This window comes from Delphinus delphis, chromosome X, assembly GCF_949987515.2.
Source record: "Delphinus delphis chromosome X, mDelDel1.2, whole genome shotgun sequence".
NCBI classification, from domain to species: Eukaryota; Metazoa; Chordata; class Mammalia; order Artiodactyla; family Delphinidae; genus Delphinus; species Delphinus delphis.
In genome coordinates, this window is record NC_082704.1 from 68,811,932 (window position 1) to 68,826,843 (window position 14,912).

Here is a 14,912-nt window from a genome sequence, read left to right on the forward strand (position 1 = left end):
TCTGTGGAAGTTCTCTTTCTGCTTCAGTTTTCTCAGTGAAGTAGGAAACAAGGTCATCACCTGAGAGTGAGAATAGGAGAGGAGGTGTTAGGTGTTGAGAAAAGAGGATAAGATATCAACTAATCATCCAGAAAATCAAGAAAGTGAATGGCAAGGGTAGTGTGGTATGCTTGCCTTGTGGCAGTAAGGTCCATTTGATGAAGTTTTAAAAATAAATAGTTTTACAGGTTTTTACCCAGCTACTTTCAGCTGCATGGATGCAGGCACAAAAGTCACTAGAAAGTTGAATTTAACCAGGCTTATGGTTTTGCCAGGTGAATACAATGAAGCAAAAGAGGGGCAGGAAAATCAAGGAACAAGGGAGTGATTATAATTAATCCCCATGGAATTTAAACTGGATGCAGAGGAGGACTTCAAGGGGATGAGGGATGGTAAAATATTAGTAGTATCAATGTATTGGAGATCTTAATGCAGTTGAAGGATTGCTGGAGTGGTAGAGGGAGTGAATTAGAAAGGTAGGAGATGGTAGAATACATGAAATAGAGCAGGGTACAAGACAAGAGTGAGGGAGTGAGGCACCTAGAATTGGTCCATGCACAACCTGAGAATGAGTGTGTCCATAAATTGTGTACCCTAGGAGCCTCACTTGCATGACCTGGCTTTTAGTGATGACAGTGCCCAGTGAATGACTGTGCTAGTGAATGGCTAAGATAATTGGCAGAGTGGAATTCAAGGAAATAAGAGACTAGGATATTAAAAGGATCATCTATCTGTATAATGAAAATGCCAAAAATTGACAGGAGTATATTTTGGAAAAAATAACTGTGAGGAGTAGATAAATCATTAAGAAATGAGAAGAAATGGTCTGAGAGCAGTTCACCATAACAGTGAGGGATAATGGGTGATATAGTCTGGTGACAGGAAATTCAAAGCTGGGGGTTTTAGGGAGCAAGAGGGAGAATAATTCTAAAACAGCAATGAAGAGCAAAAATGATGCCTACTCCATCTCCAGGTCTAGGGAGATGAAAGAAAAACAGCCACTACTTGAGAGGGCTTTATTGGAAGCAGTGTCCTTGGAGAAACCTAGATTTCCATTAGAGAAAGAATGTAGAGGGAACTTTCTGGGAAGAAGTTGCTCATAGAGGAGACTTTGCTGATAATGGACTGAATTTCAGAAAGCATAGTGGAAGGGTTGGAGGAGTTGGGGAGAAATGAGAAAAGAGGACGAAAGGGATTTACAGAGGGTGCTGGAAATGAGGGTGACCTCAGAGTCCAGGGTTCTTTTGGCTACTGCTGACAAACAGGAATAAAGAGCACAGTAAGATTAGTCCTAGTGAATTCAAGGCAGTGTTGGCAAGGCTGTAAGTGTTTATGGATAGGGAGGAGTGGCTTTCTGGGGCCAATATGAACCTGTTCTGTTTTTGTCAATGAGTTATATCTTCATTCTACCATCTTGCAGTAGCTCTTTTTAGAATACAAAACAAACAAGTTCAGATTTTGTCTTCCCCTTAATGGACAGGAATATAGATAACATTTTATAAGTATCACTTTGAGATATAATTTAACATATTATATTTGTTCTTTATAGAATGAACAACAAATCGTGGCAGAAAAAGCTTTGGAATATTTAGCTCAATATTCAGAAGACGGACAACAAGTCATTATAGCTTTAAAGTAAGTAATCCACATCCTGTGGATGTGAAAGGATCTCCTCTGTACATGTTACTCTTGGTGTATAAACTTTGCCAAAATAGTACTGATGGGATCAAGCTGAGTCAGTGCCTACAATACCAAGTGGTTTTTTTCCTAGCTTTATTGAGATGTAACTGACAAATGGTGGCATTGTATAAGTTAAGATATGTAACCTGGTGATTTAATACACATTTGTATTATGAAATAGCACAGTAAGATTAGTTAATACATCCATCACCTCACAAAATTACACACTGTGTGTGGTGAGAACATTTAAGATTGACTCTCTTAGCAACTTTCAAATGTATAATACAGTATGGTTAACTACAGTCACCATGCTGTACGTTAGATCTTTGGAATGTATTCATCTTATAACTGGAAGTTTATACCCTTTGACCAACATCTCCCCATTTTCTCCACCCACAGGCCCTGGCAAACATCATTCTACTCTATTTCTATGTGTTTGGATTTTCTTTCTTTCTTTTTTTTTCTTTTGTTTTTTTTTTCTAGAGATCCCACATATAAGTGGACAATACAGTTTTTGTCTTTCTCTGTCTGACTTATTTCACTTAGTACAATGCCTTCAAGGTCCATCTGTGTTGTCACAAAAGGCAGGATTTTCTTCTTTTATTTGGTTGAATAATATTCCTGTTTGTGTGTGTGTACATATACCACATTTTCTTTATTCCTCCACTGATGGACACTTAGGTTGTTTCCATGTCTTGGCTATTGTGGATAATGCTACCGTGAACATGGGGGTGCAGCTATCTCTTCAAGATAGTGATTTCCTTTCCTTTGGATATATACCCAGAAGTGGGATTGCTGGATTGTATAGTAGTTTTATTTTTACTTTTTAAGGAACCTCCATGCTGTTTTCCACAGTGGCTGTACCAGTTTGCATTCCCATCAACAATGCACTAGGGCTCCCTTTTCTCTACAGCACTTGTTATGTCTCGTCTTTTTGATAATAGCCATCCTAACAGGTGTGGGGTGATATTTCATTGTGGTTTTGATTTGCATTTCTCTGATGATTAGTAATGTTCAGCATCTTTTCATGTACCTGTTGGCCATTTGGATGTCTTCTTTGGTAAAATACCTATTCAGGGGCTCTGCCCTTTTTTTTTTTTTTTTTTTTGGCGGTACGCGGGCCTCTCACTGTTGTGGCCTCTCCTGTTGCGGAGCACAGGCTCCGGACGCGCAGGTTCAGCAGCCATGGCGCACGGGCCCAGCCACTCCGTGGCATGTGGGATCTTCCCGGACCGGGGCACAAACCCGTGTCCCCTGCATCGGCAGGCGGACTCTCAACCACTGCGCCACCAGGGAAGCCCATCTGTCCTTTTTTTTTTTTTTTTGCCCATTTTTTAATAAGATTATTTGTTTTTTGCTGTGGAGTTGTAGGAGTTCCTTATATATTTTGTATATTAACCCCTTATCAGATATATTGTTTGCAAACATTTTCTCCCATTCCATAGGTTGCCTTTTCATTTTTTTTGATAGTTTCCTTTGCTGTGCAGAAGCTTTTTTACTTTGATGTAGCCCCACTTATTCATTTTTGCTTTTGTTGCTTGTGCTTTGGGTGTCATATCCAAAAAATCATTGTCAAGGAGCTTTTTCCCTGTGTTTTCTTCTAGGACGTTTATGGTTTCAAGTCTTATATTTAAGTCTTTAATCCATTTTGAGTTAGTTTTTCTGAGTAGTGAAAGATAGGGGTCCAATTGCATTCTTTTGTATGTGGATATCCAGTTTTCCCAGTACCACTTATTGAAAAGGTTATCTTTCCTCCATTAAATATTCTTGTCTCCCTTGTCGTATATTAGTTGACAGTATATATATGGGTTTATTTCTGGGCTCTCTGTTCTATCGGTCTATGTGACTATTTTTATGCCAATACCATGCTGTTTTGATTACTATAGCTTTGTAGTATAGTTTGAAAACAAGAAATGTGATGGCTCTAGCTTTGTTCTTTTTCAAGCTTGCTTTTGTTGTTCAGGGTCTTTTGTGGTTTCATTTGAATTTTAGGATTTTTTTTTTCTATTTATGTGAAAAATGCTATTGGAAATTTGGTAGGGATGCTTAAGGTAAAAAAAGATATCAGTTGAAACTGATCTTCCCCTTTCTCTGTTTGTATGAAGAAAATGGTTTATCAAAAGGGAACTTTTACATACAATAATGAGACAGAGGAAGGTGAGGTTAGGACATGGTAACTCCTAATGATGTAACTGAGAATATGCCAGTGGGAAAAATAAACCAGAAGGGTTCTATAGTGATTCTCCCATTGGTTAACTATACTTGAGGCCATACTTCTGAAGGGAAATGGAGTCACAGATACAAAAGTATCAGAAGGAGTCTTGAGATACATACGTTTAGTCAGATAAATATCTAAAATTATTCTGGATGATTGATGGTGTTTTTTCTTTTTAAAGATTTTTAGGCTTTGAAACTTTACAAACTACCTTATTTTGTCAGTTTGTCATTATGCCGTCAGATCCCTTCAAAAAATATTCATCCTAGTTTATGTGGAACCCAAAGGCCAGTTCCAGGTTCCTTTATAGAAAGAAAAATATAAAAGACTTGTACACTATATCTGATGTTCTGGCAGGTGATTTGGGGCAATTATATAAACTGTGGAACTATTTAAGAATTTGTCAAGCAACATTTTCGTTTTAAAATTATTTTATTAAATTACTCTTCCAAAATTACAAAGTTGGTATGTTTTCATTGCAACCATTAAGACATACAAAGACCTATAAATAAAATAATCTCCTTTTTTACCTCTCTTTTCTCACTTCTGCCTCCTGGGCTAATCAAGATTAATAACTTGGTATATATTCTTTCACATATTTCTTCCTAAGCATCACTTTTTATATTACTTTATCATACAGGTGTTTGCTTCGTCTTGTTCTTCCAAAAGTTTCTCACATGCCAGAATCTGAAAACAAGTAAGTTACAATTCAACAGAAATGATGTATTCACCGTTAGAAAAAAATATAACAATTTTCACTAGAAACCTTGTATTGAGAGATATATAGTATACTGGGTAAGGTCAATATAGGCTCTGGGGCCAGTCTTCCTGGGTTCATATTTTGGCTCTGCCACTTATTAGAATATGTAACCTGGGCTTCTGTTTCCTGATCTGTAAAATGGGTATAATAATAGTACCTACCTTATAAGGTTGCTGTGATGACCTGATGAATAAATACGTGTAAAACACTTAGAATAGTGCCAGGCATTTACCATGCCCTCAGTAATGTTCGCTATGATTTCATTATGATATTGTGTCTGTTTCCCCCTTTCTTAACAGGAGACTTAAATATAGACATAGCTCTTAGCTCTTACTTTCCCATAGAAACATAAATAACCTGGTTGGCTTGTTGATTCTGATTCTGTATCAGCTCAGCTGGGAGTATTCAAATATCTTTCTGCTCACAGTTTCTATGGCATAAAATATAAAGAACTTAACAACACATGGAAGAATTGGGTCACCCATATTTCATTCACAAAATTCACTTCCTCCTAATGATTTAAAAGAAAACTCTATTCAAGGTCTTGACTAGGGATAACTTTCAGAGAAATACCACCTATCTCTATTTTCTCTACTTGGACAAAAACTCTGTAATAATGTATCACTACTTCATTTTTGCTTTGTATATTTGTACCTGGAGGCAATATTTTTTTTTAGCTAAATTCTTTGGGAACTATATATGACTGAGATAATATTAGATTGATGACATAACTTTTTTCATAATGCAAATTTTACCCAGACATATATGGTAAGTTTTGCCCCTTGTTTACAGGCTCTATGAATCCATTTGAAGGGCACTCAAGCTAACTAAAAAAAAAAAAACATATTGAGATAATTGAAAATTTGAGTAATGACCAAATATTTGATATTAAGAAATTATTAACTTTTAGGCATATAATGGTAGTATAGCTATGTTTTTAAAAGGATCCTTATATCTTATAGGCACATCCTAAAATATTTATGGATGAAATGATGTGATGTCTGGAATTTGCTTCTACAAACAGTAAATGCTGGAGAGGGTTTGGAGAAAAGGGAACTCTCTTGCACTGTTGGTGGGAATATAAATTGATACAGCCACTATGGAGAACAGTATGGGTGTTCCTTAAAAAACTAAAAATAGAACTACCATACAACCCAGCAATCCCACTACTGGGCATATACCCTGAGAAAACCATAATTCAAAAAAGTCATGCACCAAACTGTTCACTGCAGCTCTATTTACAATAGCCAGGACATGGAAGCAACCTAAGTGTCTATCAACAGATAATGCATAAAGAAGATGTGGCACATATATACAATGGAATATTACTCAGCCATAAAAAGAAACGAAATTGAGCTATTTGTAGTGAGGTGGATGGACCTAGAGCCTGTCATACAGAGTGAAGTAAGTCAGAAAGAGAAAAACAAATACTGTATGCTAACACACATATATGGAATATTTTTTTAAAAAAGTTCTGAAGAACTTAGGGGCAAGACGGGAATAAAGACACAGACCTACTAGAGAATGGACTTGAGGATACGGGGAGGGGGGAAGGGTAAGCTGGGACAAAGAGAGAGAGTGGCATGGACATACATACACTACCAAAAGTAAAATAGCTAGCTAGTGGGAAGCAACTGCATAGCACAGGGAGATCAGCTCGGTGCTTTGTGACCACCTAGAGGGGTGAGATAGGGAGGGTGGGAGGGAGGGAGACGCAAGAGGGAAGAGATATGGGGACATATGTATATGTATAACTCATTCACTTTGTTATAAAGCAGAAACTAACACACCATTGTAAAGCAATTATACTCCAATAAAGATGTTTAATAATAATATGGGAGAAGGGGGGTAGGTGGAGGTATCATTAAAATAAGATTGATGATGAGTTAATAATTATTGAAGCTGGGCCATGGATACATGGAGATTCATTCATCTGTTAAATATAAACATCTTTGAAATTTTCAACGATAAAAAGTTAAAAAATGAAATAAACTCAGAGACTAAATTTTGATAGCTAATAGATTGTGAGAGCTTCTCAAAGGCTAGTACTATTTGTATTTATCTTTGTATCTCTGGAACCTAGGACAGTATCTAGCACATAATAGCCACTCAATTTATTTAAATGGCTGAATATCAGTCCTTCACAGGAAGTTCTTATATTGGATTTAAAAGGTGCTTCATATTCCATGTAATTGTGATGCACAGTCAGATCCCACTCATTAAAACTAATTTAAAGATGGGGAGAAGGAAAGGGATCTTGTTCAAATTAATGACAAACTTTAATTACAGAATATTTTGTAAATATACCTTTATTGTTCTCAAGTAAATATAGTAATAAAGAACATCTACTAGCAGTGTTTTCAAGTAGAGGTCAGGACCTGATTTAACAAATAGATTAGACTAACTTATAAAAGAAAAAAAAAGCCTAATTCAATGGGAAGAGTCAGAGAATTGAGTTCTAGTTTTAGCTGTTTCACTAACTTCTGGTTTACCTTAGACAATAACAACTTATTTAACTTCTCTAAGCTTTATTTTCTTCACCTATTAAATAAAAGAAGGTGAACTGGAAAAGTTCTGTCCTCTTCTAAAAATCTTATGTTTTTCAATTACAGTATCTACCTAAGTATTAACAATTCGTGTGCTACAATTTTTGAAAGCAGTTTGTCTCTTAAATAGACTATACATCCCTTTCCATGTGCTCATTCTTACTTGTACTATTTATTTGCATTAATGGACCCTCCCTAGATTATTTTATATAGTCACTGAATTAAATAGTGAAGTCGGGCTTCCCTGGTGGCGCAGTGGTTGAGAGTCCGCCTGCCGATGCAGGGGAAACGGGTTCGTGCCCCGGTCCGGGAGGATCCCACATGCCGCAGAGTGGCTGGGCCCGGGAACCATGGCCGCTGAGCCTGCAGGTCCGGAGCCTGTGCTCCGCAATGGGAGAGGCCACAACAGTGAGAGGCCCGCGTACCGCAAAAAAAAAAAAAAAGTTAAATAGTGAAGTCAACTTTAGCTCAGCTGAAATTCAGATTAATAAAATTTACTGTTAGAAGTTACTTTATATAAAGCAGATGTTTAATGTTTATCCCTAAGAAAGCTGCTACTTTTCCTGAAGCACAGTCTGTATTGTATAATACTAGACATTCTCCTGATAAGGCCAGTCTTATAGTGTGTTCTACCCTACTTACCATAAACTTCCTTAGTTGAGTTTGCTGATACTTCCATATTCAATCCTTTGTTTAAGCATAATGGGATGTTTTTCTCTGTTAAAATTTATGTTGCCCCTAAAGAAGCTTAACTAAGGGTCAAGAGACCTAGGTAGTAGTAGTCTTGGCATTGTCATTGCATGACCTTAGACAGAACATCCCGCATTTCCAGATCTGTTTCCTCATCTGTAAAATGAAGGGTATGGATAAGTGGTTTTTAAACTATATTCCTTAGAAACCTGGAAATTCTGTGGCACTGCCTCAGGGACTTCCAGGAAGCTGAGACTCTAGGCCTCCACCTACCACTGGTTCAACCAGAGCAGGTACACTTTTGTCTCTTCTTGTATATTAGACTTTTATAAAATTTTATTTGAAACACAGGTTCCAGTTCCCCCTCTTCAAAAAAAACCAAAGCTTGAAAATCACAGAGATCACTACCTGCTCTGAAATTCTATGACCCTGTAATATAAAACCTTATCAGTCATTGAAATCCTTTGCTTGAGAGTAGGTGTAGAAGGGGAAGAGAGAAAAAAATATGAGGACATTGGAGATGAGGAACAGTGTCCTATAATGAGGAAAAAGAGTGTTGAAATGATAGGTTGGAGCCTTGAACAACAAACTTCACAATTTAACATTTTCCTTGAGCTGCTCTCAGGCAAATATAGAGTCTCTTTTTGATACTTTTCTGTAGTAAAGCTTTGGAACAGTATGAAAATACTCTTTTCTTTATTTTTTAGAAAGAAACAAATGGATAGACTTTTGACTTGCTTGAATACAGGTAAATATCTCCTTGGTTATTTTCACTCCTTCATTTTGCCTCTATCCTCTATTAAATTCTCCAAGTACATTGAGCACACTGACTCAGGCTTCGTGTTTGAGTTAAGCTTCATGCTTTTACTAACATACGTCACAGCAGTATACCTGTTTATTTATTCACAAGCAGAGAAAAGTTTGTCATCATTAGCATTCATCTCCAAATGTGATTTCACCTCTGTTTTTATTCAGTTTTTTGAAAGACATTTCCCTTCCTTCCTTCCTTCCTTCCTTCCTTCCTTCCTTCCTTCCTTCCTTCCTTCCTTCCTTCTTCCCTCCCTCCCTCCCTCCCTCCCTCCCTCCCTCTCTCTCCCTCTCCCTCCCTCCCTCCCTCCCTCCCTCCCTCTCTCTCCCTCCCTCCCTCCCTCCCTCCCTCTCTCTCTCTCTCTCTCTCTCCCTCCCTCCCTCCTCCCGCCCTCCTCCCTCCCTCCCTTCCATGTCTATTGCCACTTGGTCCTAACCTAGAAATTGAACAGGTGAAAAAGGGTCAAGACAAATAAAAATATTCTGAGCCCTGCTAATTTTCATGTTCTCTGAATCAAATTCAGATTGTTTACTCTGTTGTTTTGAAGCTGTCCATCTGTCTATCCAAGTCTGTGTCATCTCCTCTATCTACTAATTGCTCCCTGTCCGCTTCATTCAGCTAACGTCCTAGCTACATTGCATTCCTTTTTCCAACTCTATGCTTTCTTTCTTGGTGTCCCTTTTGCCTAATAGGTCTTCCAGTTTCTACTGCCCATGTACCTATTTCCTTATGTCTAAAACACACCAAGAACTCCATATCTTAGAAATTCAGTTCCATTTATTGCAGTAGTTCAATTTTATACCTCAAATACCTGTCAACAGGGTGCAAATGTAGCAAAGTGGTTTAGAAACTACAGCTTTTCAAAAGATAAAAAGTTTTCTGTTGGCATTCTTATCTCTCAGAAGGGCACATGAGTATGTAATAAATGCTTTCTGATGATGACGGCACATTCTAGTTCCATACTGTGCTTGCTGTAGGAGCTCAGTAAATATTATGCCAACCTATCAATACTCTTCCAATCCTCAATCTCCTTTTCAGTGTTTTAAATGATTATTCCTCTTCTTTGTTTCCTTACACGTAAATCATATCTTTCTACCTCAGGTGGTGAATGATTGCTCTAATTAAAATTATAAATCTCTCCAAAGATGTGTTTGTTCCCCAGAGTTTGAGTTAACAGTTCCTTGGAGCTTGGTAATGCTTTTTGTCATTTAAATTACTTTTGGTATGCACCCATGCACACGCATAAAAAAAGAACTTTCTATATTCAAGCTCATGTTTGACTGTTTTTAAAGCAGGATTAACAACTTTGCTAGAGTATAAAGTAAAAGACCTCAATATCAGATTTTCCTGTTTGACTGCAGCACTCCCGAAACTTGCTCAGTATTTTGATGGAGAAGTCTCGACTTCAGGCTCAAGGACTAATGAAGCTCATTGGTTTCGAAAAACAGGTAAAAGGAAATTCTGTGGCTATGGGAAACATTGTGGGGTGGTAGAATCAGATGTGGATTCAAATTCTGGATCTTCCATTTGTAGCTATGGGTACAAGGATAACTTGCTTAATCTCAGTCGGTGAACTCCTCACTGTGATCCTCATTTTTTAGATGGATTTGTGCCAAGTAAGAATTTATCATATGTCCCCAATTTTAAAAAATCCAACACTATCTCCATTGGCCATTGTCCTAGAATTAAAGATTGGAAGTGATGGAAGTCTCTAAATTTACCTGGAAAAAATTTCTCTAAAAACCTAAAGTTAGCTTTTTTTAACCCCTGAGAAACCCCTCATTAGTGTGTTAATATTAAAGATGTAGGTAGTGGAGATTATAATGGTACAGGTTAAACAGTAAATTTTCATAATTATGTTATTTCATGTTAACTTTCAGCTTGGAACTTGGCTGTGCAATGTAACAAAGACCCAGTGACAATGAGAGAATTTTTCATAATTTCTTATAAGGTAAGTCTCTTCCAACAAGTATCTCACATATGGATCACAACAAGGATATGACCACTATGAGTATAGTCAATGACTAAGTATAGAGTGAGATTGGCTTTTAATCTAGGAATTTTTAATATATGTTTAAGCAGGAATGACCTAAGGGGAATTTGATCCCTATAGGGTATAATATGAGAACATGAGGCAGGTCTCCCCATACTGAAGTATCACAAACAACCATCATGGAGCCTAAAGTTCTACCATAAGAGACTTATTCCTTTATCTTTGAAGGAATTTCAGTCTCTCAGAACCTATATCAAAATATAGCTATCTTTAGGAGGGAATACTCTAAGAAGTTGTCAATTACCAAAACATTAGGAAGGGTTATGGGTATAAGTCTATAGGAATATTGAATAGGTATCTGGGGACAACAGGAGGTTAAAAGGATGCTAAGAAGCTTGGACCTGCTTTATAATTTTTCTGAGAGCAGGTTTTGTGTGTAAGGATTTGTGAGCTTGTTTTGCAGTTATAAGCCTTTTAAAATAGGTGTTATCCTCCAAGGTAGAGGTTAAATGCCAGAAAGAGGATCAAGTATTGATTAGAGGATGAAAGGAGAGGTGGCAAAGAATATCCCTCATACACATTCTGGAGTATGCAGTCTGATATGTTGAGGTAGATTAAATATTTTAGAACTGGAACGAACTATAGAAATAATCTAGCACAACTCCCTCATTTTATATATGAGTCACCTGAGATGTACAGAGATTGGGTGTCTTGAAATGCTATTAGTTAAATGATGGCGATGATTATGATCACTAAATATTTGGGGAGATTAAGAAATAATGTTTGAAAGTTTAGGTATAATTTCCATTTTAATTAGGTGAAATAAATTAGCTTCAGTTTTGACATTCATGATAGCACTAGTCGGATTCCATGTTAGAATCAAGTAGCCTAGAATTTTACTGTACTACAAAGCTGGGAGGTTTGGTTTTTTTTGAGGTTAATTTGTGCTTTTATTTGCTAGTATAACTTAACTACAGTGGCCTGCAAACTTTTGATCTAAAAAATACCTTTTACATCACAGTCCAACAAACACACACACATATATAATATGCATGCATATATAAGCAAAACAAAAGTTTTGCCAAAAATGTCTACCCTGAGTGTTAATTCTCTTTTTTTTTGAGACTTTTTTTTTAAAGCAGTTTTAGGTTTACCACAAAATTGACAGGAAGGTACAGAAATTCCCCCATATACCCCGTCCTGACACATGCGTAGCCATTATCAACAGAGTCGTACCTTTTCTTTTTTTTTTGCGGTATGCGGGCGCCTCACTGCTGTGGCCTCTCCCGTTGCGGAGCACAGGCTCCAGGCGCGCAGGCTCAGCGGCCGTGGCACACGGGCCCAGCCGCTCCACGGCATGTGGGATCCTCCCGGACCGGGGCACGAACCCGTGTACCCCGCATCGGCAGGCGGACTCTCAACCACTGCACCACCAGGGAAGCCCCCTTTTCTTTTTTAAACCAATGACAAACTGCATTGACACATCATAAAACCACAGTCCACAGTTCACCTTAGGGTTCACTTTACTGAAGTGAGTAGTGTTGCATGTTCTGTGGGTTTGGACAAAAGTATAATGACATATATCCATCATTACAATGTCATACAAAGTATTTCACTGCTCAATAAAAACTTCTGTACTCTGTGTATTCAGCTCCCCTCTCCCCCCGAAACTCCTGGCAACCGTTGATCTTTTTATTGTCTGCATAGTTTTGCCTTTCCAGAATGGCATATAGTTGGAATCTATTTTTTTTCCCTTGAATAAAGAGATTCAAAGTCTTTATGTCTGTAAGACCACTTATGGCCCACTCATGTGTGGACCTCACTGGCTCTAGGTGGCAAACCTCCCCACTAAATACTGTAGCTTTTCTTCCAATATTGAGACCTGTCCCACTGGTCCTACCCAGAAGCCATGTGGAGCTACAGGGGGACATGTGTTGGGTATTTGTTCATAGGAAGGCCACAAGTTTGTGCCCCTTGTCACAGTGAACTCAGATTTCTGTTGGGTGTGTTGTAAATTGAGGAGCCATTTCTTCAGCCCCCTGCTCTGAGCACAGCCCATGGGATTTTTTTTCTAAAGCTGGAGGAGAAGGTTTAATGATGAGGTTATGCCTAATGCCTGTCAAGATTTGACATTGTCTCTTTCAACCATGAACAATATAGGTACTAATTTCAGCTCTATTCAGTGCAAAGGGGAAATCTATTTGCCAGGGGGAAAATCACTTAGAAATTACAACGTAAACCAAGAAGTAAATCACTAGATAGAAATACAGGGCCAAATGACAGTACTTGTCATTGGGAAAGATAGGAAAATTGTGAAGAAATGAAGCTTTTTAATCTCTAGAAAGGTGCTAAAAAAAACAATAGAAAGTAATAGAAAATTAAAACCATAGATCAGTGTTACAGTCTATATCATTTTTAAGGTGAGATGTGCTTTTCCAGCTGAATTTTGTCATTCAGACAGGATTTTGCTGATTTTCATTCTGATTGTTTGTGTTCACCTGGCAGAATTCTCACTATTCATTGATGTTCTGGTTATTTCTTATCAGCTGTCCCAGTTTTGTCCTTCTGATCAAGCAGTTCTGATTGCACAGAAAACATGTTTACTTGTGGCATCTGCAGTTGATCTAGAGAAAGGGAGAAAAGCTTCAACAATTTCCGAACAGGTAATGTGCAACCTTCAGGAAAAACACAAGCATTCAGTGTGCTGTTTGGTATGTTTGCTTTCCCTGATGCAATTGTTTTTGATTCTCTTTAAAGAATCCGTTCCTCCATTCTAGCAACATGTTGATTTCAAAGATTTGTAATGGCTACTTCCTTCCTAAGGAAAGGTCACATTTCGCTTGGCCTCTTCTTTTAAAATGCCCCTTGCCATGAATCATTATTTCTGAATCTGTTTTGAAATAGTCTTTATCTTAATCATCTCCCTGTGATCACATGTGGTCCATAGGAGTGTCTTCTCTATTTCTGTTTGCTTTCACACATCCTCTAAGGAAGCACTCATTTACTTCAACAGCTTTGATAGCCATCTGAAATTATTTAGTTGGCTTGTTTTTCGTCACTCAATTGCATTTGCTTTCTTTGGCCCACATTCTTAAATATTTTATCATTAACTCAGTTTTAACAAGAAGAAGACAGAATTCCTACTTTTACCTGAATTCCACTCTCAGCTTAAACCTTACCCCTTTTAGGAGATACCAACATGAACATCTTGCTCTCCCATCTACCAGAGTATTCTTTGGTTTGTCTTTAGTTCTTTACCTTCCTTCTTTCAAGCTAAGAAAGTTGTCACCAAGTTGGACCACTAGCATTTTTGTATGGTTTTAAGTTCTAGGTCTCTCTGCTTTTTTCTCTTCCCTAGACAAAGAAAACGTCACCATCTCCCATACCTACCAGCTTCTTTTCTTTCCAGTTGGTATAAAATCCTTCTTGGTGCTTATTCTCTTCCTTCTGTTAATCTGTTCTTTTATATGATTCTTCACATCTGGAACAAACTCTTAGCAGATCTCTGCCAACATATTTTGTTTTCTTTCTCTTCCCTTGTTGAGTTCAACTTGAAAAACATATGAGTACCAAGCACTCTGCTAGGTACTGGGGATAAAGAAGATAAAGTCGTTGTCCTGAGGAGTAAAGGGGCTTCTTTTTAGAAACCTTTCCATCGTAAAAGAAGATGAAAAAAAGAATCTACAAGCCTCAGAGCAAAACCAAAACAAACATTTTGCTTCTAACAAGTAAGGGTGTTGTCGAACTCAAGTTCATATGCCCCACACACAGTGAGGCCAAACAAACTGAAATGTCAGAGTTTGGATCAGAGAAAGGCTTATTGCAAGGGCCATGCAAGGAGAACGGGTGGCTCATGCTCAGAAGACCCAAACTCCCCAATGGATTTCAGGGAAGAAGTTTTTATATGCAAAATTTGGGGGGAAGGTGATGCAGAGTGTGTAACCCTCCTCTGATTGGTTGGTGGTGAGGTAACAGGATGGTGTTCCAGGAATCTCAATCATCAGCCTTCTGGTTCCAACCAGTCTGGGGTCCACATGTTTGTGCTCAGCCTAAAGTTATCATCCTCCACCTGGGTGGGGGCCTTAGTTCCTGTAGAAGAACTCAGAGATATATATCAAACTGTTATCCACATCCCCCAAGGAGGAACCAGGACCACCATCCTGCAGTATTGTATTCTTTCT

General features: G+C 38.0%; 1 protein-coding gene and 1 non-coding gene across 2 annotated transcripts in view; one reads left to right on the forward strand and one right to left on the reverse strand.

The window, feature by feature from the left end:
- TEX11 (testis expressed 11) overlaps positions 1–14,912 on the forward strand; it is a 348,927-nt gene that overhangs the window by 264,346 nt on the left and 69,669 nt on the right. The window contains exons 18-23 of the mRNA XM_060003090.1: positions 1,589–1,674; positions 4,575–4,631; positions 8,638–8,678; positions 10,100–10,186; positions 10,619–10,689; positions 13,278–13,394. Coding sequence (XP_059859073.1) covers positions 1,589–1,674; positions 4,575–4,631; positions 8,638–8,678; positions 10,100–10,186; positions 10,619–10,689; positions 13,278–13,394 — 459 coding nt within the window. The remainder of the gene's footprint in view (positions 1–1,588; positions 1,675–4,574; positions 4,632–8,637; positions 8,679–10,099; positions 10,187–10,618; positions 10,690–13,277; positions 13,395–14,912) is intronic.
- On the reverse strand, positions 12,661–12,788 carry LOC132419096 (small nucleolar RNA SNORA11). Its single transcript, XR_009518108.1, has one exon. It is a non-coding gene; the product is annotated as a small nucleolar RNA SNORA11 (small nucleolar RNA).